Genomic DNA, 26,913 nt, shown 5'->3' with positions numbered 1-26,913 from the left:
TAATATGTCATCAGTGACAGTGGGATCATCCAAATAAGGTTTCAATTGGAATTTAATGTGTTCACTGAGCAGTCCTGTTCCTACTGATCTCAGGAATTTCCTTTGAATCAAATCCGTTTCAAATTTTTCCTCTGCTCCCACTTCTCTAGAGGCAAAGAGAAGTCTGTCCTTTAGTTCTATAGCCCTGAAGAGGAAATTTTGAGGAGATTCTTTGCTGTCTTGCGAGATATTTACCAGCCGGTGGTATAAGTCTGAGTTGCTCTCCTCCTTGTAGTGTCCTTTTAGGATAGTCTTCAGCTGTGGCAGTGTTAGATCACTTTTCATCTCTAACATATTTCTTATACTCAGGCCGGGGCTTATTGCTTTAACTACTGCCTCAATCACTTCTAATTCACTGTAGCCCTTTTGCAGTCCCATGTCTATCTGGTGCATGAGATTTGTGTAAGACAGTTTGTCTTTTTGACCTCTTTCACCAATTTGACCACTAATTTTAAAGTCTTTCCGTATTGTCATTTCTGGCCACATGTTCTGTGGAGAAGTCCTGCAGTACGTCTCTCTCTCTGACACCTCTTGCTTTGTTTGACTTGATGTCTCAGAAACAAGGGCTTTTTCTAACAGTTTGCTAGATTCCTGGAATGCTTTCTGCAAAGTAAGGTACTGTGCCTTTAAATCTTCCAATTGAGTCTGGGTCTTAGTCTCTTTTGCCTGTGCCCCGACCTCTGCCTCTGAATGCAGATCTGTAATGAACTGTTTGCACTTTTGGAGGAACAGACAGGTAACATCTTCATCCTCTGTTTCTCCCACTTCATCAAGCAGTTTATTGATAGCATTCAGCAGGTGCCTGCGGGTTCTGGCTTTAGAGATTTGCTCCCCTGGCACTTTAAGATATTTGCTAACAGCACCCAGTTCATCAAATGTTAGATGCAGCAAGGACTCACTAATGTCATTAATACAGCTCTCCACATCCATTGTCAGTCTGCTGGGCAGGATCTCACTGAGGGGACACTCACAGGATATCACTGAGATGGCTGCACTTTACAATTGGTTCTTTTCTATCTCTTATTGAGTGAATTCTGCTCTGTATCTTCTATGAATTGTCACTCAATCCCATCCTCGTCGCCATTTTTGTTGCACACCTAATGAACTAACACTGGTGTGGTTGGGGGGGTTTATATTCTTTATTCACCTTATCTGTAATCATAAGGGACATGCATCAATATGGAGAGTAGGACCTCCCTTCTTCTTGCTATCTGAGGTGCACTACAATAAGTGTCCTTACATACTATCTAGTAGTTATACATTAGCATCAAGTTCTCAGTCATTCCTAACATCAGTGACTGTATCAACATATACTGAACAATACAATATGAGAATATAACAACAACATGGCTGCAGCAATTAATCACTGTACCTGTAATCATAAGGGACATGCATCAATATGGAGAGTAGGACCTCCCTTCTTCTTGCTATCTGAGGTGCACTACAATAAGTGTCCCACCAGAAACACACCTCTGAGATACATGGTCCCACTCTAGTGTCAGATTACAGGACCTGTAAACTGCTAGTCTGACACTAGGTAATATCCAAATTTTTGTGTGGTGGATCTTTCTGTATATATCTCACATATATCTCTGCTATATTGTATATATGAGGGATAGCTTCTGTGGATTTGACCCGATTGGTCAGATACCTGTTTATAATGCACATTGTGTAAAATCATCCTTGTGAAGATGGTTAAATTGTGTCACAGTATTAACTGTTTATGTGCTTATGGGTTATGATGGGACCACATTGGACCCCCACAGATCTGATCACTACGATCTTTCCAAAGGATGGGCGATCAGTATATGGTGGAAATGGAAGAATTTGAGGTAGACTTCTGTCTCCTATTCTTCCTTCCTTTCCATCCCTCCACCTTTTTGCCGCGACTTTTACTTGCTTATTAGGCTCAGATGACTGGCTCAGATTGGTGGAGTAGTGGGCGCCATGGAATATGTGGCGAGACTGAGCTGGGCGCTTTTACGTTTGTAGGTAATGTATATGACATCATCTGGTTGCTGTATGCTGTTTTATAATAATAATATCATTATTATTATTATTATTATTATTATTATTATTATTATTATTATTATTTATATACAGTGTGTGTGTGTGTATATATATATATATGTGTGTGTATATATATATATATATATATATATATATATATATATATATATATATATATGAAATTTTTTTATTTTATTTTTTTCATAAAGGAAATATTGTTGCATTGCCTACCGATTTATTAAAAAATAAGTTGACGTGATGTATTGCGAATATATAAAATGTAATATTTATTGGGATTTTTTTTTTCAGACGGCTTGTTTTCGGGAAGAAAGGGACGTCTTGGTGAAAGCAGACACTCAGTGGATCCCCACCTTACATTATGCATTTCATGATGAAAATTACTTGGTAAGACATTTAGGTTTTCGGAAATATTCTAGAAGTTATTTGTATATAGTTAGGTTACTGGTAAATCCCATAGTAACCACAATTGTAAGTTATTCACTGTGGTGTTACTGAATCCTGTCTCTAGTATTTTGGGTCTCTTGAGACATGAGCTGGTCACATGCATTTGATAGATATCCATAAAACCTACCAATTTTAGTAGGACCGGTCAATCATCTTATACATATGGACGATCTCACCGAGTCTGGGGGTGATGAGAAATGGGTTGTTGGAATTGACTGTCCGATCTTTGCTCTCAAGGGGTTAAGCTTCTGACAGAGGTGTTGACAGTGATTTCTACCCATAGAGAACATACTGTATATTAGGGGGGTCAGATGAGGTATCTCTGGAGTTTGACTGGCCAGGGGATACTTTTTGACACCGAGACACCAACCTGTAACTGCTGACCTCTAGATAATAGGAATTAAAGACGACCTCCAGATAATATGAAAGGGTCCCAGTAAATATTCTGCAAAAACTTGCGCTCTCTCTCGCTCTCTCTCGCTCTCTCTCGCTCTCTCTCGCTCTCTCTCGCTCTCTCTCGCTCTCTCTCGCTCTCTCTCTCTCTCTCTCTCTCTCTCTCTCTCTCTCTCTCTCGCTCTCTCGCTCTCTCGCGCTCTCGCGCTCGCGCTCTCGCTCTCGCTCTATATATATATATATATATAATAGATATATGTATATAACACTTTCTGATCTAAAGATCCATTTTGTTTAAAGTACCTGGTGATGGACTACTATGTTGGAGGAGATCTGTTAACGCTTCTAAGCAAGTTCGAGGACCGACTGCCAGAGGAAATGGCTCGATTTTACTTGGCTGAGATGGTGTTGGCAATAGATTCAATCCATCAGCTAAAATATGTTCACAGGTAAGACACTCCCAAAGACACTCGGAGTTCATAGAAACTTCTGTAAATCTTTCACCCTAACCCGTGTGCCAAGTGTATTTCATATTCATAGTCTACCATGGATCTGTTAAGATAACAACATTTTTTTTGTTTGCCCTTCGGGGTATCTAAACTATGAACGTTATTTGATGTAGAAATCGCCCATTTATGAGTTAAAACATTTTAATAGGATTTGTGTGGCCAAATATATTATTTATGCTTTTCAATAAAGAAAACAGAACAGAAGCAGTGTCACATAAGGAAAAAAACAGAAACAGGGTAGTCGTATCATTATAGGACGAGTGGGCAAAATGCAATATAATGCAGGTAGGCAATGACCATACACTGCAGGGTCAAAGAACAGAAATAAACAACTAAATATAATCACACAGTCTCCCACCATTTATACCGCCCCGCGCCCTCACCTACCCTCAACTCATCCAATCAAATGGCTTTCTCAGACTTCTCCAGCCAACATGACCATAGTTTATCCAACTTGTGGGGCATCTCCTACTCGGGTATAGCAAATGATAAAGTAGAACCAAGGGCGTAACTTCAGGGGGTGCAGAGGGTGCAGTCGCACGGGGGCCCATAAGCACTGGCATCAGCATTGAGATTGCAGCTTCCATCTGGCCCATAAGCCAAGGAGACCCACAGATTACCCGAACCACACTAAGGTGGATTAAACTCCTTAGCACCCGTAACCATCACTATCAAGAATTCACTGTAGCGATAAGGTGAAGGTAAAGATTGCACCGGGGCCGCAAGACTTTAGTTACTCCACTGAGTAACTAGTGTTCGAAGTACGCCTGGAGATTTTCGCACCATGATGACCATTTTACTAGCACAAAAAAGGTAGCGTGAAAGTGGCCACCTACAATATCATTTAGTAAAGACAACCCTGGGAAGTGAATATCTGAGGGAAGTCAAAGTGATCACGTTGAAAGAACACAACTGCTGATCCAAAAGGGAGACCTCTTAGGACAGGACCATAAGCAATATATAAAGGTGGGCAATGCAACTTGACAATGGAAGCAATTTGCAGAGGAACATTCGCCCGCTCTGTGTAGTCTAACCGGTGTATAGTAGAAGCAGTGAAGAAACAGGACTGGTCTCTTGCGCTCACCTCAGTGTCAAAAAAGGATAGTTCAACTTCCCTCCAAACTTCAAGAAGCCCAACTCAGGAGCGAGGGAACCCAACTTGCAATTGGAGGTAGTAAAAGAAGACATGCCATGGGACCCTGTGACACTGCACAGGTCCTGCAAAGCAAAGGAAGCTAGTTTCACTGGATAAAAGTTAACCCTGGAACTTTACCCCAGCCCTTATCCATCTCATTGTCCACAGCAGGCCCCAGAAGTGCAACAAATAAGGGTTCACCTAAAGAGGGGTTCTCAGGAATGGCAGAGAGGTAGAATCCCCCTTTAGGATAGCATGTGTTACACACCACACTCGGGCCACAGTTTCTATCAGTAGCAGTTCTCTGCAGAGAGATTCATATCTAGAAAGATCTCCAACTTTTCATATGAACCCACAAGAGCACCCACCAGCACTGTAGCTGCATTACTCAAATCAAGGTCTATCCACCATAGCCATACACTAGCTGGTAGGCTGAGTAGTATTTATATAAATTTGGCACCAAAGCCCCATAGGACTTTTGGCCATACAAAACATAAAGATTTATCAGTTTCAACATTGAAGTTACAGAACAGTTTTCTCCAGGCATTAAAATGTGGGGATGGTGGGTTGTTGGTGGGTGGTGGTGATTGTTGTGTGGGGTATAAGGATAGGCAATCAATATTATGATTTTGGGGAAAACCCCTTTAAGTTGGGTATCAGTGACATGTATCACTAATAATATCCCATTTCCATGTAATATTCAATATGTTTTTACTCCTCAGAGATATCAAACCAGATAATATTCTCATTGACCTGAAAGGCCACATCCGACTTGCTGACTTTGGGTCTTGTTTGAAGATGCGCCCAGATGGCATGGTAAATATACTGACGGAAGCCATTATTATGTCCAGTGATGTCATCGGATCATGTTGTGAAATTATGGTTATAGTAATGTGTGGTCATTGATATGTCTGATAGCATTGCTACAGGAGTTTTGTAGTTAAAGGAGGGGTGGTGGAATGAAAGAGTTATACTTCTAAAACATATAGAAGTATATTACGTTATTCTTGGACTGCAGCACATAACAGGCGTACAATAGAGTGAGTGTTTATACTTCACATAGGGAGTAGAACGGCCCATGCAGAAGGGGTTTGGTGAGCGTATTCTACCCTAAATTTATTCGCATCAGGCGGCCATAAGAGCTTTTACTCATCATACCAGAGGGATCCAATGTATATCCCCTGAAAACAAGTTGGACAGTGTGTTCTTGCTCCCTCCTAAATCTTCTCCAGGTCTGTTGCTCGGTGCATTTACATGTACAGAGGATGTTTTGGTCCAGTCACTACTTATACTAAATCAGAATTTCCCAACTATATGGTCTGTGCAAAATCCTGGTTTCTAAGGACCATTTATAGGTTTTGTTTTATGGTACTTCTTCAGGTGGAGTCATCCGTTGCGGTCGGCACCCCAGATTACATTTCCCCAGAAATTCTCCAAGCCATGGAGGACGGCAAGGGCAAGTACGGGACGGAGTGCGACTGGTGGTCACTTGGCGTCTCCATGTATGAAATCCTCTTTGGAGAGACTCCTTTCTATGCAGAATCCCTTGTAGAGACGTATGGAAAAATAATGAACCATGAGGTAAAGTAAATAGTCATCATGTCTTCTCATGTACTGAAGATGACTTTGATTAAATTGTCAGGATATGCCAGTGTCTTATATGTCCTGTATGCTTGTGCGGTGTATTGTATAACTGCTTTTCTTATTGGTGCAGGAACATCTGCAGTTCCCGTCAGACATTACTGACGTATCCGACCACGCAAAGGATCTCATCAGGCGCCTTATTTGCCGACAAGAAAATCGACTTGGAAGAGGTGGTGTTGATGACTTTAAGAAACATCCATTCTTTACTGGAATAGCCTGGGATAACCTACATACAGCAATTCCGCCTTATATCCCGGAGGTGGACAGCCCAGCAGACACTTCTAATTTTGACGTGGATGATGACTCCTTGAAAAATTCGGTAGGTAATGGTTCGATCTCAAAACGTAACCCCACTTGAGTATACTCCAAAAGTGTGTGTGTGTATACGTACGTGTGTGTGGTTTTTTTGCCCTCTTCATTTCTGGTATATTTATTTCCAGGAAACCTTGCCTCCAAATAATCACAACGGTTTTGCTGCACATCTACTTCCGTTTGTGGGATTTACATTTACATCCAACTGGTATGCATTTTAATATTCCATCTAACTCTACTTTATAGCTGTGGACACTCTTGCTAATAGACCTCCAATGCTTATTATTCTTTAGTTCGGCACTTTTCAATCTCTGTGGCGGGTCTCACTCCCTGGTGAGGTGCGGGTCCTTTCCAGTGTCAGTTTCAACACAAAGCAGGGACTTTAAGCAGAACCTGCACTGATAATGCAAGTGTTGTATTATCAGTGCAGTTTATGTATGTAGAAGACTAATATTGTAGCAATGACATGGCTATAGTGGTCGCATAGGTAGCAAGTGGGATCACATGTTTGGGCAAATAATGAAGCAGATTTCTAATATACTGGCAACATAATCCTGCTATAGTTAGAGCGCTCGCACTATATGATGTGTTGCACCTCCTATATTGTATTACCACGTGGCACAGTGACATGTAGTAACTGCTGGTTTGGAAGTCGGCCTTGGTAGAAATGTTATGCTTATCCTAAGATATCCAGTTGACGTTGCGTAGAGGAGGAGGTCTGTGTGCAGAGTAGAGAGTGATATCAGGTATAATTTTGGCAAAATACCACAATGGTTTGGTCTTATTTAGGATCTGTGTGGTATATTTAAAACACTGGGGTGGAATTTATTAACATACATTGGTGTTACCTACGCCCATCTTAATCCATTCCCCTGCTGGCACAAGACGTGCCTGAATTACTAAGAGTCTCTGGCCTCTTAATAACAGGTATACTCCGTAGTAGAAGTAGCAGTCATGGCAGTGCGACCGCATTCACTAACATGAGTGATGTACTGGCAAGGTGACCAGTGCTGTCTGCACTGTGGAAGTCGTGGCCAAAGTCGCCATGTAGCCCTAGTCCTAGAGATGGTCATAGCTGGATAAGGCTGTATTCATATTAGAGTATACTCTTACATTTTTTGGTCCATTATGTGGCTTGAGCTGAACTCTATGCTGTGAGGTCTCCCGCATTAAGTGAGTGGAACTGCAGTTATTAAAAAAATAAAGAAATAAATTCACTCCTTTTGATCTCTTAGGTCATTTTCACATGGTCAGTATTTTCTATCTGTATTTGCACCCCAAAACCGGAAGTGGAACCTATGGAAGAGATACAGACCATGTGAATGGATCTTTAAAATCAGTCAAAACCAGGAGCCTTGGTGCAGATAGACGTCCAATATAAGACAATAAATGGCAAAATGTTTTCTAATAATAATAAATTTTTTACACATTCATATTGTGTGTGTGTGTGTGTGTATATATATATATATATATATATATATATATATATATATATTTATATATTTATTTTTGTGTGTGTATTTTTTTTCTCTTATAATGGCTGATTGTAATCTTCTCGTGAAATGACAACTCTATATTCTGTACGTAGCCCATTATCAGACAAAGGCACCCTGGTTAACTGTGTGGTCAGTAATGGTATGGGAACCAGACCGGAGCAAGAGAGAGACTCCATTCAAGGTAAGACCTTCACAGACAACTTACGGAAGATTTTGATCATACAATATGTTATATAGATTTGTGTTTTACTTTTTTTTTTTTTTTATTTAATAAAAGCCCTCCATACTTTATGTATATATAAATATATCACGCCAACTTAACGCTGTCTGTCTGTCACACAGAGGAATTTGGTGCTGATTTCGGGTTGAAATCTGCACCAGAATCTGCCTCCTGTTGTCTTCAATGGGAGGCAGAGATTTAAGGCGGGATTCTGAAAAATGTGTCCTGTGCAATCTCGCCACGTATACTGTGGTCAGCCCCATTCAAGGGTGGAGAGATCCCTGTGAAAGCATTTAGGGTATTTTAGGTTTCTCAGGGCAGTACACGACATGTCTGAAGCTTCTTTCCTTCAGGTCCTTGGCCATACTCAGTACTGGGTTTAGCTTTGCTCACACACAGAGCGTGCACCAGAAGCATGGAGACCGAGAGACACAGCCGTCTGCTAGAACATTCTGCTATACTGGCCCTAGGGAAGGAAGAAAGTGTGCAAGACTTCAGATGCTGTTTCTCTGACTTCTTACCTTCACTGGCATCTCATATTGAGCGTGACTAAAGAGCTGACACTGTGACTAGTCAGTGCATTAGACCCACCCAGATGACTAGACATATGGATTGAAAGTGTTGTGTATTTTTTTTATTTTTTTTTAATAAAGCGTGTCATTTAATCACTTGTTTTTGTCAAAAACATACCTTTAAACCAGTTTAAGAGCACTGTAGCCATGTGGTGGGGGGTTAAAATGGCAAATCCATGACACCGATTTCCACCAAGGCAGAACAAAGGCCGCAAATCTCTGTCACGAGATCAGAGGAGTAACTGCACCCTGTGTGGCCCATGATGTCAAGTGTTGTAAAAAATTTTTTTAAAGTAACATTGTTTTCCTACTTTTTGTTTACATCAGGTCCTTTTATAAAATACTGCAAGTACATCTCATAGGTTACCCATAGTAAAATGTTTCCCCTATTATTGGGACAGCAGATCTTTGCCAAATGCTTCTTGTTGGGTGAAAGAATTGAACAATTGACTTTGTTTGTCCAGGTGTTTCTTAAAGGGAACCTGTCAGGGCGATTTGGGAAAATTGGGCTGGGGGTTTAGTGTCCCAAATAGACCTGTTATAATGTATCCATGGCCACATTAAAAATAAAAAAATCTCTATACTCCCCTAGAGATGAGTCTCATCGGACTCCTCTCTGGTGACTCCTGCGATGTTCTTCAGTGAAGTAGGAGACTTACAACATGGCTTCACTGCACATACCCCCAAGAATTGCGCTATAAGAAGGTGATAAGGACCTGTAGGTGGTGTAGATGACTTCTTAAGGTGTCTCCCTGTTATTACAATAACTTGCGACTTGACAAACCTGGTGAGAGAATCACACACCTCTCTCCTAGTCAACAAGTACTTAATTTTATGTATATGGCCAACTTTGTGCCGTTTTTGGCTCAATAGGTGTTTATTCACATCTCTTAGTCGTGTTGCAATGTTTGCGGTAATCTTTTTTTCCTGAATTGCAACATGTAACTATATCCATGACGAAATAAATCCAAGTGTTGTGAATGAAATATTTTAGTTCTCAAAGAAAGAGGTGTCATTCATAGTAGAGATTCCTATGTTATACTGTAGAAATCCTATATCCTAGATTCCTGTCTTACAGCCGCCATGCAGAATTCCCATGTTTCAAACCCTGAGACCCCCGCCAAAGATCGCGAGATTCGGAGTCTAAAGACAGAGATGGAAATTCTCCAGAAGAAGTTAGCAGGTGTGTGTGCACTGTGTGGTAACTACTTTACACTGTGTCAATGCTATATCCTTGCACCCCCCCCCCCCCTCTAAACAAAAACTGCTAAAAAAAAACCCAACAAAACAAACTGGTAATACCGGAGTTGTCTTTGAGTGATGTTTCAGAAATAGACGCCATTCCTAAAATAGACAGGTACATTTGACTTCCTCACCACCAAGGTATTTACTCCCGTAATGACCAGACAATGCGGCAGTTGTACTTGCAGGATTATTGACTGTTATGTTTTCACTTGTGGCATAGCTAAGGGGGGGTTTAACCTGGGGCATGTGCCCCCCGGCTGCTGATTCAGGGGGCACCATCAGACCACTGTTATGTTTTACACTGTTATGTAACTGCAGACACATGTGAATCGGCCCAATGTTTAAAGAGGGTCTTTCACCCCTCCCCCAACTCATTACTTTGCATCCTTCAGTGCATTTGGAATTTTTTTTTCTCTAGCCACCGAAGTTCCTGAGCAATCAATGCTGTTAGTTTCAGCATTCAATATGCTAACTAGGCTCTCTACTGTCAGGTGGGTGGTGCTTGCTTGGAGCAGACTGACTGAGACCACCCACCTGAAAGTAGAGGTCTTCATTAGCATATTGGGTGCTGAAACTAACGGCATTGATTGCTCAGGATCTGTAGTGGCTAGAGAAAAAATTCCAACTTCACTGGAAAGTTCAGCAGCACCTATAGGAGAATGCAAAGAGTTTTAGAAGGTGGAAGCGGTGAAAGAATATCGTAGTCCAGGGCTAGTCGGTAATAACCAAGTACGTAAAAGGTAATTTGCCAGTTTACTCCACAGAAAAATCCACAGAGCATGAGACCATATCAGGAACACAAATTCAGTCCTTGGAAAAACAGATCAGGACCCTCAAACAAGATAAAGATCGATACTCTAAGGTAATTTCTAAGAACCGAGTGAGTCTTCATGAAAAATTATTGTAAGACTTGACAAGCAATAACCTACATATCACATATGTGGCTATACTCATCCAGTGCTCTGTTTTTTTTTTCATTACAGGATCTCACTGAATTGCTGGAACAACTAAAATCTCAAGGAGAAGAACTAAGGAACGCTTTTGAGAAGCAACGAAAAACTCAGGATGAACTGCGACTAATGGAGGACAAGTGTGAAGGGCTAAGTACCCAAAATAATAGGTTGTCCCGTAGACTGAAAGACAGAGAAGATGAGGCAGAAGCGGCAGCAGAAAAAGTGAGGACCTTGAGAAAGGACCTGCATAAAGCCGAAGCCAGTAGACGGGAGGTAAGAACATATAATTTGTTGTCCAGGCCATAGAACTTCTTTTGATATTTCCTTCTCCTTACTATTTCCTGCCACCTCCTCCATAAAAATATTTCTTGTATCTACGGTTTAGTCAACCCACAAGTCTACAAAAATGCTAGTGCCCTCATCATCTCCCATATAGACTACTGCAACATCCTTCTCTGTAGCTTCTTTATTCCAGTCTTATTGGGGTTATCTAAGGAGAGGACAAAAGTTCCTTGGTGGTAGAAATGGTTGTAACGTAAGAAACAGCGCTATTCTCACTCCTCCAATACATAGCAGCAAGGAACCATTGTTTGGTTTTCATTTTCTAGGCAGAATCTCTAGTGGAGGACCTGACCCTAGAAGTGGAAAGACAGAAGAAGTTGGTAGAAAGAAGTGACGCGCAGGCAGCCCAGACTTTAGAAGATCTGGAAAGAGTGAAGGTGAGCGGTCTGTAAAGTCATCGTCTGTCCTAATGGTTTTGGAATACCGATTTCTAGAAGAGCTTGAGTTGTGTGATCTGGGGGGTGTAGTAGTGAAACTGCCTATTCATCTATAGGTACAGCAGGCCGTTGCGTCCCCAGTCATCAGCGGATCGCTTCACAACTATGAGATGAGCCAACAAAGAACAGAATTGGAAAGACGGATTCAACAGCTGGAGGCAGAACTTTCTCAATCGAGAGAAGAGTCTTCACGTCGGGAGGCAGAACACGCCAATGAGACCAAACTACTTCGTAGAGAACTTGGCGAGAAGGAGGAGGAACTGATGTCCTTGAAACATGAATTAGATGGAATACAGGAGACCATTGGCAAAACAAGAAATGATAGGTAAATATTATACTTGGACCTTCTGTGCTTAAAGGGGTTGTCCACTATGAAAATAATAAATGATAGACCGCTGCCGACCTCAATCTGTCATTTTAGAGGGCCCCTTGCTTCTCACAGTTCCAACTGGCCCATGTCAACAAAGTTACATTTCCTTATCAACATGGACAAGGGATAACCCCTATGAGAATATTGTTGATGACCTATCCTTCAGTTAGGTCATATATAGAAGATTGGCAGGGGTCCGAGTCCCAGCACCTCTTTTGATAGGCTGTTTATGGAGTTGTAGTGTACCAGAAATGTACAGCTCCATAAACTGCATAGTGGCTGACAATAGTACTGCAGTCTCAGTCTTAATTTGAATTGGACTTGGGGTTTGTTTTTTTTTGTTTTTTTTCCTTTAGGTTGTTCAGTAATTTTTTTATGTCCTCCATCTCCTCACATAACTTCTATTCTCTGGTCTTAATTGAAATGTTCTCTTCAAATATCTATCAATTAAGATTGTTTGTACTTAGAATTTCTATCCTATTCCTCGCTCAGTGCTCGCAACCAAGAGGAGGAGCTTCAGAACATACACAAGGCCAATGAACGGGAAAAAAATCAGCTTAAGGAAGAGAACCAAAAACTTCAGGAAGAAATCGCTCGGGTAAGAGACTTTCCCTGGAACCTCAAATATGTTCTATCAGCACCTTCAAGTCCGTCTTCATTAACCCGGATGAGGCTTTCATCACTGCTGAGATTTTGTAAGATCATTAAAAATATTTTTGATTTATGTAGTTAAAGACCATATCAGAAAGGATGTCCGCTTCTCAGAAGCAGATGGAAGAAGACGTCCGATTACTGGAAGATAAGAAAGAGACGTTAGCCAATTGGGAAGCCCAAATCACCGACATTCTTCAATGGTGAGCCACATATATGATAATAATTATAAGTAGAGATGAGCGAGTAGTACTCGAGCGAGTAGGTATTCTATCGAATACTACGGTATTTGAAATACTTGTACTCGATCGAGTACCACTCGCTATTCAAATGTAAAAGTTCGATGCAGAACCAGCATTGATTGGCCGAATGCTATACAGTCGGCCAATCAATGCTGGTTCTTCTCCTACCTTTAGAAGTCTTCTCCGTGCAGCTTCCCCGCGGCGTCTTCCGTCTCTGAATTCACTCTGTCGGGCATGAGCAGAGCCAACTACGCATGTCCGCTTGTAGTGTGGGCATGCGCAGTCGGCTCTGCCCAAGCCCGATGCCTGGCAGAGTGAATGAAGAGCCGGAAGATGCCGTGGGGACGCTGCAAGGAGAAGACTTCTCGGAGGACCCAGCCCGACCCTCACTCGTGGACTTGGTAAGTCTAATTTGATCGAACGTTGCCTACCCCTGAAACGAGCATTTTCCCCCCATAGACTATAATAGGGTTCGATATTCGAGTAGTCGAATATTGAGTGGCTACTCGAAACGAATATCGAACCTCAAACATTTTACTGTTCGCTCATCTCTAATTATAACCTATGATATAAATATCTTAATCCTGACTGTGTTTTCAACCAGTGATATCTCTGGAAATAATCTAGATAGCATTGCAATCTTAGTGTGTCCTTTCAATATACAGAATTCTTTTAGGGGTTGTCCAGGATATACAATTTTCAGCAAGGAGGCAGGGAAAGGATAATAATAATAATAATTAATAATAATAAAAAAGCACTGTCTCTCACCGTGGTCCGGTCCTGCTGCTCCTGATGGAAGTCCTCCCATCGCGTGACCTCTGAGGCCAATTGGCAGCCATTGCTTGACTTCAGGGGTCCCATGCGGTGAAAACCTCTGATGAAAGAAGCACTGGGGCAGCAGGACCGGACTATGGTGGGAGACACTGGGGATGGGTGAAGTCGTGGTTTGTTTGTTTTTGTTTTTTTATTTAATTTTATTTTATTTCTCCCCTTACCCAACCTCTTTGCTGAAAATTGTATACCCTGGACAACCCCTTTAAGTACAGGAGGATTTTAGCTCAATTACCAAGGATGCAATTAATTTGAAATACAAGGACCGTCAATACATGTTACATATGTACATATTTATTCTTTTGTAGGGTGAGTGATGAGAAACAGTCACGTGTGTATCTACAAGCCTTATCAGTCAAAATGACAGAAGAGTTGGAAACGTTGAAAAGTTCTGGAAATCAAACCCCATCCAGCAAGACTGGGGTAAGGAGTGCTGGGAGGTCTCAGGGGCTAAAAACTCATTGTCCCTATAGGGTATTTCCACACCGTGTAAGCCTTGATTCAATGACTATTCTTGGATGAATGTGTCTGATAAGCTTGAGGCTCGTGACACAGGATCTGCGGCTTGGTAGAGCAAGACACATATTTTTTCAGCATCCGGCTTTGTATCTCTGCCTCCAATGGAACGCAAATTCGTACGTACCTTTACACAGGCAGATACCGCACAGAGTCGGTGACCTGTATATTAGGATCTTTTTAATTCCTTTACATGACCTTTAAAGGGGTCACCAGGAGACTGAGAGTTGCCAGCATCCATCTTGGGTTCGTCTGGTCCCAACATTGGGGGTTACGTGTCTGGCAACCAGCTCTCTTCATCCTATTGCTTGTTATGACATGTACTTTAGGGCAGTGGTTCTCAACCTCTACTGAAGTACCCCCCAGTGAGAGAACCTCCCAACTGAGCACCCCCAAAGTGACGCTCACTTAAAAATGTTAATAAAATAACGTTTTATAAACATAATTCTTAACACAGGCTCCAAACAAGTCTACTTCTACAATGTAAGGGCCTACTCATTGCCCCAGTAGAATATCAATGTCAGTGCCCTCAGTATAATGGCCCAGCTAGTGCCCCCACATGTAGTATAATGGTCCTCACACTTCAGTGCCCAAAATGTAATAGAATTGCCTCCACATGTAAAATAACAACCCCCCAGTGTCATAAATGGCCTCTCCATACACAATGTCCCGTAGTGGCCCCTACATTAATAAAATTAAATAATTCTACGTACATAGGGATTTTCTAATATTTCTTGGTTTGGCCGAAACCACATTTTTCAGACGAACCTGAAATGTTGGAGATTTGTCACCCACGAACTACAATTATACTCTGTGTTTCTTCAGCAGAGGCTCTGGGACAGTGAATACACATAAGAAGCAGTGTTACTCGCCTCTCCTAGGCTCTGGTGCTGCTCCTTGAGTTTTTCAGGCTTCTAACAATGACTTCCACCTCAGTGGTCATGTAGCATAATGACTTGTCGTTTCATAGTGTCATTACACCACGTGACTTAGGTGACTGCTGAGGCCCATTGACAGGCCTAAGCAGCCCCTGATATCCTCTCTGGAGGCTGGAAGAGGAGAAGCATCGGAGCCCAGGGGAGGTGAGTAACATTGTTTATTCACCTTCTTGCGTCCCCCACTAATTATACTTTGAGGGTCTGTAGAGACCTCAGAGTATAATTGTAGGTCATGGGTGACAAACCCCACAAACTACCATTAGGGAAGGGGGAGATCTCACCATGGCACCCCACCGTTAAAACCACTGCTGTAGGGGGGCTAGCGGAATTGCAATGACAGAGAAGGGATTGGTTTAGCTATTACATTGCGTACATATAGTACGAAGCAAGAATACAGAGTGAGGAGAGAGCCAAACGTGACCCAGACAAGCCCAGGGTTATGAACCTGCAGAATCTTGGCCTGATGCTGATCACCTTCCGTCCTTTTAACTTCTCACTAAGAATAATTTAATTTTATAATATATATTTGGTGAAATAGCCACATCAATCATCTTGGATTATTACATAGTGTATACTTTTTCCTCCCTTTTTAGGAGAGCCAATGGAAAGCACGTAGGCTTCAGAAACTAGAGGCTTCGGCGCGACTCGAGCTTCAGTCCGCCCTCGAAGCCGAGATCAGAGCTAAGCAGAGTATCCAAGAGGAACTGAACAAACTGAAGTCCGAGAGCCTCGAGACTGACAGGTGCGGACGCTCATTGTGTAGAACTATATCGGGACTTTGTGAAATTCGTGATCTTAGATTTCCGTTACGTAACTGAACTTTCTGTGCTATGCTATTCACAGTATATTGTAGATAACCTATGTGATAAGTTATTACTTGGTCAAGAGGCAGATTTAATCGTGTATTTTCTGACTTCTATGTAGAAAGTTACAAGAGGCAGATGACGAAAACAAGACGTTGAGAGCTGAAATAGAGAAGTTGCGCGAGGAGGCGAAGACCAAAGGGACAGCAGGTGACAATGGGTTATCAATTGTGATAATATTACAGCTTTGAATTGCCCAGGTCTTCAATGGAAATTTCTTGTCTTTCAGAAAACAAGCCGCAGCGTTCTCTCATTCCATTTTTATCATTCCGTTCCGAGGTATGAATAGGCTTTTGAGTTGTACGTAATGGTGCAGATTTATGGAGACGGGCATTTCGTATGTCAATCTTAATAAAGGCTCTGACTGACACAGGGCAAGACTGATTTTGCCAGAGGGGACCTTGTGCCAGATGTGTGACACAGTATCACCCCTCTATGCCAGTTTTTAAGGATTGATAAGTTCCCCCCAATGTATATAAAGAATGAATACTCTTTTGCAAGTGGCGTCATTGGCAGCCTATTAAAGTGCTATTCTTGGATTCTCTCTCTAGATTTCTAGTCCCTTTAGTCTTCCATAATCTACAGTAAAGGAATATTTCTTGGCCTGTTTGTCACAGTTTAAGTGATTCTTTTGTTTTTTTTCCAGCAGAAGGACGTGGTCGCATCAGAAAACTCCGAACAGCCACCAGTGTTAAGCAATGTCATCATGAGGCGAGGGGACAGAACCGATGTGAGTAGGGGTCCGCCAGTAATGATTCGGTATTTCTTATTGAGAATTAGTACACTACTTTACTCCATTATAAGGTGGTTGAAATTACCATAAGCTCCTCTTGATGGATAGCAGAGCTTGTTCTATTGAAAATCAAACCAACTCAGTTCAAGGCCTGCTGGACTCTAATTTCTGCAGCCATGATGTGCCATAGATGTGTATATGACAGCTGCATCCAATTGGTGACCTTGGCGGTAGTGACAATATGTATGGGCAATGGCTGAAGACTGAAGAAAGTAGAGTGTACATTACTGTAATTGCAGGGAATTGAAGAGGGGAGTATAGGGGTTTTTTTTTTGTTTTGTTTTTTACACAGGCTCGGACTGGCCCCTAGGGGAACAGGTGAATTCCCTGGAGGGCCCCTGAGCCCCACTCTCTCCATGGGCACTGTATGACACATACAGATAGGTAGCATACAGTATCTCACCCAGCGTATGTGTCATTGAAATAAACCAATGTAACAAAATACCCAGTATATTACCTTAGATGCATTTCGTGGCTGAGATGACATCTTGGGGTGGAGGCAGGCCTGCCAGTGTCCTTCATCCCCAGGCCGACACGAAGACTCCGTTTTATGAATTTAAAGTATTTCATGGCTGGTCCTGTATGTAATGTGTAATGCTTGAAGTTATTATATAGTAAACCTATAGGATGATAAATGTTAAGTTCACTGTCTTATCTTTTTCCTAGTCTGTTAAAAGTAAAGTCAACAGGAGATCTGCCGGGATCTTAGAAAGTGTAGAGGAGTCCTCAGACAAGGTATCTATGTAGTCAAACTTTGAGACAGTTCACCTCAGATTCTTCTTCCATTTCCACCTTTTAAACTTTCTCTTATTTTCCGCCATTTAAGCCACAGAACCAAAACTTCATGACCAGACACTTGCCCAATCGTTTGTTCGTTTTGCTTCAAATTTTTGATAAATTTGCCTAATTTGGTTTTTGTCAAAAAAGGGTGCAGCATACACCTGAATTCTGACGCGTGGACCAGAGTGTTTCTGATTCCGTTTTTTCTATAACTTGCTTACAGCCTAGGTCGCACACCTTCAAAGTGAAAAGCTTTACGTCGCCAACTAAATGTCTCCGCTGTACGTCGGTCATGGTTGGACTGGTACGGCAAGGCGTGTGCTGTGAAGGTGAGACTGGCTTCTTTTGGATCTGGTAAGTTTTGTAATGTAATGGTTTAGAACTGATGTTCCCCTATGTTTCTGCAGTGTGTGGATACATGTGCCATATATCCTGTTGCGATGGTGCCACGATTTGCCCATCTCCCCCTAGTCAAAATAAGAGGCTTCTTGGAGTAGATCCGAACACTGGCAGCGGCACCGCTCTGGAAGGACACCTATCGGTTGGTCAATTATTTTTATTACTGTATTACTTCACAAAGAAGAATGGTAGAGACCTGTTCTTAATATTACAACTTTACAAAACCTGCCGATTCGTCCCAGTTGGGTCAAAAAGCCACATTCGTGCTCCATTTTTTTCTGTTTAACATATCATTTTACACACACATTCCTGCGCGCTCTATGCCCCATAGTGGCCCCAGTACACAGTATTACGCCCCATAGCGGCCCCAGTACACAGTATTATACACCATAGTGGCCCCAGTACACAGTATTATGCCCCATAGTGGCCCCAATACACAGTATTATACACCATAGTGGCCCCTGTGCACAGTATTATGCCCCATAGTGGCCCCATTACACAGTATTATACACCCTAGTGGCCCCTGTGCACAGTATCATACACCATAGTAGCCCCTGTGCACAGTATTATGCCCCATAGTGGCTTCAGTACACTGTACTAGGGCCACTATGGTGTATAATACTCAGTATTCTGCCCAATAGTGGCCACTGCACACAGTATTATACCCACTGTGGACACCCATGAACAATTTATTATACTCTGGGGTCTTTTCAAGACCCAAGGGGGGTGGGGGGGAACCAACATAAAAAAATACCATCACTTACCTATCCCTGGCTCCACTGCAGTCCTTGGTGGTATCGCCCATCTTCCTTGACGTTCGGACGTCACATGACCCGGGACGCAGGCCCGGGTCATGTGACATCAGGGACGTCACACAACTAGGTCCAACGCCTGCCGGGAGCGTGGAAAGGTAAGTAACACCGTATTGTATATTCGCTTACCTCTCCCGGGTCTCCGATCATTATACTCGGGGGTTTGTGGGGCCCGTGGTGTCACTTACCGATCCCGGCCCTTGCCAGGATGGGTAAGTAAATAGGGCCCGTTACCGGCTGGAGTAACTTTAGTCAGTAATGGCCTATTAAGAAAAAAAAAACTCAGCAGTAGCGGCTGTCACCGGGCCCCTAATTTCCCGGGCCCTGTGCCAGCTGCTACCCCGGTAGTTGTGCCACTGCTTGTATTGACGTCATGGTCCAATGTCACAATCCACGTGTGAACCTAGCCTAATAATATTGGTTCAGGATAATAGAAAAGGTTCCGGTTCATTGATCTGCTCTTTATCTTTAGCCTACTATGGTTTGTACGTTTTCTGTATATTATTGTATATTATTGTTATTTAGATCCCTAAGCCAACTGGAGTGAAGAAGGGATGGCAGCGAGTCTATGTGATTTTATGTGACTTCAAGGTCCTTGTGTATGATGCCAGCTCCCAGTGTAACACCACAATGCTACAGGTCATCGATATGAAGTGAGTAGCCACAAGGCACATACCTGTTTACCGTCCTTATTATATTTTCTGCTGTTACTGACTTTTTTTTCTTCTGCAGAGATCAATATTTTTCTGTCAGTTCTGTCTTGGAGTCGGACGTCATTCACGCTAACCCCAAGGACATTCCTTGTATATTTCGGGTAAGTTACGAGACTTTTAACTCTTAAGAATCAACCCCCTAAGCAATGCATATAGCAGGTGTGCACTGTTCCAATATGGCGCAGGCTGAAGAGCTGAGCTCACGACACTGCCGCCGTGCAGCCGCCATGTGGTCGCGGTGGAGTTTTCATTGCTCAGTCCTTGCCATGTTTTCCATTGTTGCAGGTGACCTTCTCGCAGCTCAGCTCTCCGCTCACCACGTCCTCTCAGCTTCTGCTGGCAGAGAGTCCTGAGGAAATGCAGAAATGGGTACAAGTGCTGAAGGAACTTCAATCCCTCCTACGGGAGCAGAGACCCCAGGATCACACTGTTCGGGTATTAAAGGAGGCGTACGACAGTGCCTTGCCCCTCATACGCACAGCGCTCTGTGCCACCATCATGGGTAAGATCACTTTTGATGGCTTTATTATAATAATGTAAGCACAATATACTGTCTGTATCTAGAGAGTACGTGTAATGTATAAATGTGTCTTACAGATCAGGAAAGAGTTGTATTGGGGACGGAAGAAGGACTTTTCCTGTTACACATGAATAAAAACGGTGAGACCTTCTCAGACTAACCTTATAGCCCTAAGGCTATATTCACACAGCTTTGCTGATTCTCAGCCATGTTTTGTCACTGGCACCAGCAGGGTGTCGTGTTTTGTGTTTCACAAACCTATTGAGTATCAGGTCTGTGAAAACGGAATTGTTTCCGTTCCATCAAAAAGTAGATTTTGCTGTACTCGCACAGATCATAGGCAGCATGTGCCAAGAACATTGATAGTGTGAATAGAGCCTTAAAGGGGTTGTCCAGGATGACCTTTTGTGATATGAGGCCAGGGGAAAGTGAAAGAAGAAAAAAAAAATACTCGCCTGTTCCCAATGTCTCCCACCGCTGTCCGGTCCTGCCGCTCTGGTGTCTTATTGTGGCGGAAGTGACCATTGAGGCAATCACTGGCCTAAGTAAAGGACCTGGAATATCACACGCACACGTCACTTGTGATGTCCCGTGTCCTTTCCTTAGGCTGATGATTGACCTCAGCGTCACGTGTGGCAGCGACTCTTGCCAAAACAGGACATCGGAGCCACAGGATCAAACCGCATGGGAGACACCAGAGCACTGGGGACAGGCGAGTATGGTTTGGGGTTTTTTTGTTTTGTTTTTTTTCCCATCTTCACTAGATTAATATAAAAAAAAATAGGTTATCCTAGAAGAACCCTTTAAGATGTTGTGTGTTTTGTTGTTTTTTTTACTTAATTTACATTTCTTAAAACTTTGTGCTGGAAATCTGATGTGTAAGGGGGATTCATATTGTTAGTCAATGACATATCCACCAAACTTAACATTAAAATCCCACTAAAATCCGTCAAAAATAGGGGCAATATGGTGGCTCAGTGGTTAGCACTGCAGCGCTGGAGTCCTGGGTTCGAATCCCGCCAGGAACTACATCTGCAAGGAGTTTGTATGTTCTCCCCGTGTTTGTGTGGATTTCCTCCCATTCTACAAAGACATACTGATAGGAAAAAAAAATGTACATTGTGATCCCTATATGGGGCTCATAATCTACATTAAAAAAAAAAATTAAAAAAAATCCGTCAAAAATATATGTTTATGTCCATCTTCAAGGAACACTAAATTTAGATATGAATTGTAAAAGTAAACAACAAATCTAGTTTTCTTCGCTCTTTCACAATCCCATATAAATCCTACAGAGAGCAGAGGAGTTAAGCTGTGGATCTTCCGCTTATGGACAGTTGAAGGGGCAGGGCTTAGCAGAGAGGGTGTGGCTAAAGATCTTCTGTTCTAGTGCAGACAATGCAGCAGGGACATTCCTGCCCCACCCCGTTGTCTTGTATCCAGACACAGGAGGACGGTGAGGATAACCACTAAAGGAATATGGCTAACCTACTGACATGCGTAGACAAGACTTTGTGTATTTCTCAGATTTTAATTTAATTTGAGACAAAATAAAACAAGGAAATAAGAGCGGAAATATTTTTTTTATTAGTGTTCCTTTTAAAATGGCTGACATTGAAGAGTCTAATTAACATATCTGGCATCAAGACTGCCTGATGGGATTGCTCAGGAATGGTGGGGGCTAGGGAAAAAATTGCAACTGCATCGGAATCCATGATGGGGAGGCTATTAAATGTTAAAATGATAAAAGGTCCTCTTTAAGGGCAAATTGTAGTATTGATGTTATTTTATCTGTTTTTTAGTTTTTTGTGTCTTTTTTTTTTTTTTCTCAGTGCTCATAAAATTGTAACTCCTATATGTACATTTCTCTGAACTAGAAATCACCCAGGTGGGAGACTGCAAGCGTGTGTTGTCGTTGCGCTCTGTTCCAGAAGTCCAACAGTTGGCAGTCCTTTGTGGGAAGAGCCATAGTGTTCGTCTCTTCACTTGGGACCTCCCTCCAGACTCTCCGGGGACTAAAATCCCTGAAGCAAAGGGTTGTCAGGTTATCGCGACTGGTCTGGTGTGCCAGGGCTCAACGGCTGTTCTTTGTGCCGCTTCCAAGCGTCAAGTTGTCTGTTTCCAGTTGACCAGCCGAAAGGGTCTCCCCCGGCGGATTAAAGAGTTCCAAGCAGCCGGCGCCGTGCAGTGTATGGACATCTTGGGAGAACGATTATGTGTGGGATTTACGTCTGGTTTTTCTCTTTATCCCCTCCTTAATGAAGGGGCACCAGTGAACTTTCCGAATCCCGATGATCCCAAACTAACCTTCCTTATACAAGCTGCCCCGGACGCACTCTGCGCGGCTAGACTGACGCTCAGCGAGTATCTGTTGTGTTTCTCCACGTTTGGAATATATGTGAATGGAGATGGGAAAAAGTCACGTTCACAAGAAATCATGTGGCCCGCACCGCCCCTGGCTTGCTGTGAGTCTGACGTTTTTCTTCAAATTTAATTTCTTTTAAGTTTTACTAAATGTAAATTTTGATATTTATTCACATCTCAAAAATAATTGAGGCCATTCTACTGCTGTTTATTTTGTCCCCCCGTCTGCTAGGCCCCCTATGCCATCTTGCCCATTCTTTTCTCTAATACCGATACACTGTAGCGACACCATGGTGGCAGTTATCTCCTATGGGAACACAGAATAGGACATGTTGTATTCTAGAATGCTTGTGTCATAGGCAAACGCCAACAGGAGAAATTCGTGAGGCTTCCACTCATACATAGGAGTGCCACACTGTCCTACGTCATTCTTAGCAATGGCCCCAACAGGCGCAGGGCACGGCTGATATATGAAGCAGCTCCGGCCTTTCCTCCGTTCTGCCGCACAGACGTGTGCCTGCTGTAGATTTGCATTAGAACTGATATGTTGAACCAAGGTATCCCTGGTCCAACCCATTGGCTCACCCCATTTGCAGCAGGAGGGTTGTAGCACGGTTTTGCTACCAGACGTGTACCACAAAATCGTTCCTCTACTCAAGAAAACTGCCATAGTTGGTGTTTTGTTTTATCCAAATCTGTTCAGCCATTCCATAGATATAAGCCCTGTCAGTGTTGATGCAAATTAGGGCGTACTAGCCAGGGAGTAGAGACTAAGCCTGAGAGGAACCCCATAAAGTTAACATCAGCCTGTGTGAATATGGGGAGTTTCTGGTTATTCTTGTATTATAATATTCGTAAAATATGGCCGAATTAGATTTTTTTGTGTATCCACTGTCCTCGTGTGCCTTCATTTATATACATGACCTACAGAATGTCTTGGGCCCCATGCACACGACTGAGTGTGCATCTGAGCTGGGGACGATTGCGCGTCCTAATGCAGGTGGATGACACTTGGGGAGCCATATGTACTAACCTGTATGTGGCTTCGATCCGTTCTATTCCAATGAAATGGAGCAGGATAGGACTTGCTTTATTTTTGCCCCTTAGATGCCCCCTCGGATGGTGCACTCTGAGTGGTACATTAACCACACCTGTTAATGAAAATGTCTTCTTCCTTCAGCGTACACCTGTCCTCATCTCACCGTTTTTAGTGAAAATGCCGTAGATATATTTGATGTCCGAAAAAGTGAGTGGATCCAGACTGTCCATCTGAAGAAAGTGAGTACCCCTGACTACTAATCCTGACCCTTACCCAGGAAATACCACTACACTACCATTACATTATTATATACGTTCTCAGAAGTGGAACTAGAGTATCAGGAATCTTATTTCCCCCCCCCCCCCCATAGATACAGATTGTGTACACGTCACCTCCATGGCCCAGCAGGCTGTCACTTGGCTGTACAGCAGTAGTTGCCTTTCTCTCTGACATCTTGTGTTACAACATGGCGTTACACATACAGAGGGTTCCCTCGGTGCTGACCCAGTTTTAATATCCTGTTCTGCTGTCAGTTTTTAGCTCTTGTACACATGGTACATTTACAATTGAGAATCTTGTCTATATTTTTCTCCCCAGATTCGGCCTTTGAATTACGAAGGATCTCTGTGTGTCTTTGGGACAGAAAAGGTCCGCCTGGTGTATCTCCGGAATAAGTTGGCCGGTTAGTACAGCTCAGAGTTATTGTGCACAGGATTTTCCAGCCATGTCGGTCTCTGGTCACTGACTGTCAATTCCCAACAGATCAAGATGAGTTTGAGGTCCCAGAGACGTCCGATAACAGCCGGAAACAGCTGCTTAAGACGAAGAGCAAAAGACATTTCTCCTTCCGAATTTCAGACGAGGAGCGGCAACAACAGAGAAGGTATGATGGCGGATTTAGTAAGATGGAGAGGTGGATCGTCATTAGGACGTGGCTTTTATAAATACAATTTGTAGCTTATCATACTAATACCATGGAGGTGTCTGATCTGAGTCTTACAGAGCTCCAAAGCCGGTCTGCACAGTTCGCATATACTGTGTGTGTGTGTATGTGTATGTGTATATATATATATATATATATATATATATATATATGTGGACAACCAGTAATAAGAGGACCTTTTAGTCCGGGAGATGGTGCTGGTTGTCTGTCCGTCCAGTCTGGTCTCTGGCGGCTCAAACAATTGGCCTGGTGCTAGTCCAGTAGCCTTGGGTTCTATGGTTGTGCCATAGTAGCCGCAGAGCAGCCGCACTGTCCCCGTGTGTTGTTTTGGTCAGGGAAGTGATCTGCCCCCTAGGCCATCTTTGGGGATGTCAATATTTTTGGGTCCTTGTACCCTCTTGCTTGTGCTTTTGCTGCTGGGACTCGCAACCTTTATTAAAAGGACTACATTTTTTTGTTTGTTTGGTTTTTTTTTTTTACTACTTTAGTGAATATATATGTAGGGTGAATTCACACCTGGCATACTTTTTGTCAGAAATATCTTGGACTGAAAATCCATTCAATACATCTGACTGAGGCTAACTCTATAGCATGTGCACATGGATTTCTGCAAGCCCAATTGATCTGAATTGGGACCGTAGCAGAAGATTCTGCAAGTGTGTGTGTATATATATATATATATATATATATAATATATATATATATATATATATATATATATATAAAATATATATTCACACCTACAGATTCCATAGAGCAGATCTAATTGTGGACCTGCAGTTGACACAGACTTTAAAGGGGAATACGCGGCTCTTTCTCACAACCAGCAGGTTGAGAGTTACACAGACAAACACAAGTGGTCTCCACTGCTACTCCTGTATCGGGCAGTGCTTTGAGGTTTTTGTAACACCCCCTCCCCCCTTTACCTCTATGGAAGTGCTGGAAACTGCATAGAACTGTAATATCCTATACATGGGTACACGGAGGACTTGTCTGCTACCGCTCCTTGTGGAAGCTCCTCCTAAAAGTATCACCTCTTGGTAATTCTGTTTACAGAGTGATGATGAAGGACCCTCAGATGAGATCCAAACTAATCTCCAACCCCAAGAATTTTAATCATTTGGTTCATGTTGGACCTGGAGATGGAAAACATCAGCTAAAAGATCTGCCGGTGGTAAGACCTGTCTTGTCGTCTTCTCCTCTACATTACTAGGGGAAGGGGAACTGGCAAAAAATGAAAATGATCCAATAACTAACTTTATAAATCTCAAATGTCTGGGGGGCGACCATAGTGTGTGGTGTCCGATCATACACGTTCAGAGGGGATCCGAAATCTAGAACAAACACAGCAGTCTCTCAACCACCGGGCTGTACATTGGCAGCTGTGTTAGGTATTGCAGCTCAGCCCTGGTCACTTGAATGGGACTGAACTGCAAACAGGCCACTTTGAGTAGTCTAATTACAACTTGATCTAATATAAATATAATATAATACATTAACAGGTCATAATAGTTTAGTATTATAATGTATCGATCAGGCACAAGAAGAAAAAAGGAGAAGCAGCGGGCAAGAGTTTGCAGGGGTGGGAAGACCATTATCTTCCAGCAGCGACACAGGTAAGACTAAGCTCAATATCTGACGCCTACAGGATACCGCCATATAACATAACTAACACTATGGGTTTTGTAATGCAGTAAAACGAAGTTCGTGCAGTTCCCAGTCAGAAGATTCCCTGTCCTCACCTCACAACTTGATGCCCCCGTCAGACGTCCTACATGAGGTAAGAACCCTGTATCGTCCGCACCTGTATCACACAGGAATAAGATTCTATGTACGCAAAATATATCTAAAAGTATAATCCGTTAGGTTGGGGAGGCTGACAGTCACTGGTCACCCCTAAGAGCATTCACATGTCACCACCATGTTACAGGGCACATTATAGTGACATATATATGAGGTATGATGTGTAACAGTAAGGTAGTTGGTGCACTAGGGGCGGACCTTCAGCTCCTTGGAACTCTTGCCCCTCAGATCCCTACCATCTTCTGCCTATGTTAGCCCATTCAGTGAATTGAACCTTGGACTGCTATGACATCACCTATGCTACTTGATCCCTCAGCCCTGGTCACACTGCTCATCTCCAGTGCACCATGTGCTACATTTACACAAGACTTAGGGAGCCTTCACACGATGTAACGCTGCGCTCATTCTGATCGTAAAAACACGTTCAGAATGAGCGCGTAAAAAGCAGCTCCCATTGACTTGAATGGGAGCCGGCATACGTGCGCTCCTCATTGAAATCAATGGGAGGCTTTTTTCCCTATGCTTTCAATGTATTACGTGCTCTTATGTTGCAGTAACACTTGT

The 26,913-nt window shown here is 42.7% G+C and overlaps 1 protein-coding gene across 4 annotated transcripts in view; it reads left to right on the top strand.

The window, feature by feature from the left end:
• Positions 1 to 26,913, top strand: part of CDC42BPG (CDC42 binding protein kinase gamma) — a 64,508-nt gene that overhangs the window by 37,378 nt on the left and 217 nt on the right. The window contains exons 4-36 of one of the 4 annotated variants that reach the window (XM_075281434.1): positions 2,359 to 2,454; positions 3,208 to 3,356; positions 5,274 to 5,367; positions 5,932 to 6,132; positions 6,266 to 6,514; positions 6,636 to 6,715; positions 8,096 to 8,184; positions 9,874 to 9,978; positions 10,805 to 10,902; positions 11,024 to 11,266; positions 11,602 to 11,712; positions 11,829 to 12,097; positions 12,635 to 12,740; positions 12,872 to 12,996; positions 14,175 to 14,289; positions 15,914 to 16,062; positions 16,245 to 16,333; positions 16,413 to 16,462; positions 16,833 to 16,913; positions 17,643 to 17,711; positions 17,980 to 18,085; positions 18,164 to 18,297; positions 19,493 to 19,620; positions 19,700 to 19,781; positions 19,966 to 20,182; positions 20,278 to 20,340; positions 22,078 to 22,665; positions 23,745 to 23,842; positions 24,201 to 24,285; positions 24,366 to 24,486; positions 25,603 to 25,720; positions 26,084 to 26,162; positions 26,241 to 26,326. In XM_075281434.1, the coding sequence (XP_075137535.1) occupies positions 2,359 to 2,454; positions 3,208 to 3,356; positions 5,274 to 5,367; positions 5,932 to 6,132; positions 6,266 to 6,514; positions 6,636 to 6,715; positions 8,096 to 8,184; positions 9,874 to 9,978; positions 10,805 to 10,902; positions 11,024 to 11,266; positions 11,602 to 11,712; positions 11,829 to 12,097; positions 12,635 to 12,740; positions 12,872 to 12,996; positions 14,175 to 14,289; positions 15,914 to 16,062; positions 16,245 to 16,333; positions 16,413 to 16,462; positions 16,833 to 16,913; positions 17,643 to 17,711; positions 17,980 to 18,085; positions 18,164 to 18,297; positions 19,493 to 19,620; positions 19,700 to 19,781; positions 19,966 to 20,182; positions 20,278 to 20,340; positions 22,078 to 22,665; positions 23,745 to 23,842; positions 24,201 to 24,285; positions 24,366 to 24,486; positions 25,603 to 25,720; positions 26,084 to 26,162; positions 26,241 to 26,326 (4,473 nt within the window). Of the gene's footprint in view, positions 1 to 2,358; positions 2,455 to 3,207; positions 3,357 to 5,273; positions 5,368 to 5,931; positions 6,133 to 6,265; positions 6,515 to 6,635; positions 6,716 to 8,095; positions 8,185 to 9,873; positions 9,997 to 10,804; positions 10,903 to 11,023; positions 11,267 to 11,601; positions 11,713 to 11,828; positions 12,098 to 12,634; positions 12,741 to 12,871; positions 12,997 to 14,174; positions 14,290 to 15,913; positions 16,063 to 16,244; positions 16,334 to 16,412; positions 16,463 to 16,829; positions 16,914 to 17,642; positions 17,712 to 17,979; positions 18,086 to 18,163; positions 18,298 to 19,492; positions 19,621 to 19,699; positions 19,782 to 19,965; positions 20,183 to 20,277; positions 20,341 to 22,077; positions 22,666 to 23,744; positions 23,843 to 24,200; positions 24,286 to 24,365; positions 24,487 to 25,602; positions 25,721 to 26,083; positions 26,163 to 26,240; positions 26,327 to 26,913 lie in introns of all 4 variants that reach the window. The other 3 variants (XM_075281433.1, XM_075281432.1, XM_075281431.1) reach the window with 3 other exon arrangements.

Source organism: Leptodactylus fuscus, chromosome 7 (assembly GCF_031893055.1).
Source record: "Leptodactylus fuscus isolate aLepFus1 chromosome 7, aLepFus1.hap2, whole genome shotgun sequence".
Taxonomy (NCBI): domain Eukaryota; kingdom Metazoa; phylum Chordata; class Amphibia; order Anura; family Leptodactylidae; genus Leptodactylus; species Leptodactylus fuscus.
This window is presented reverse-complemented; position numbering and strand designations above follow the sequence as displayed.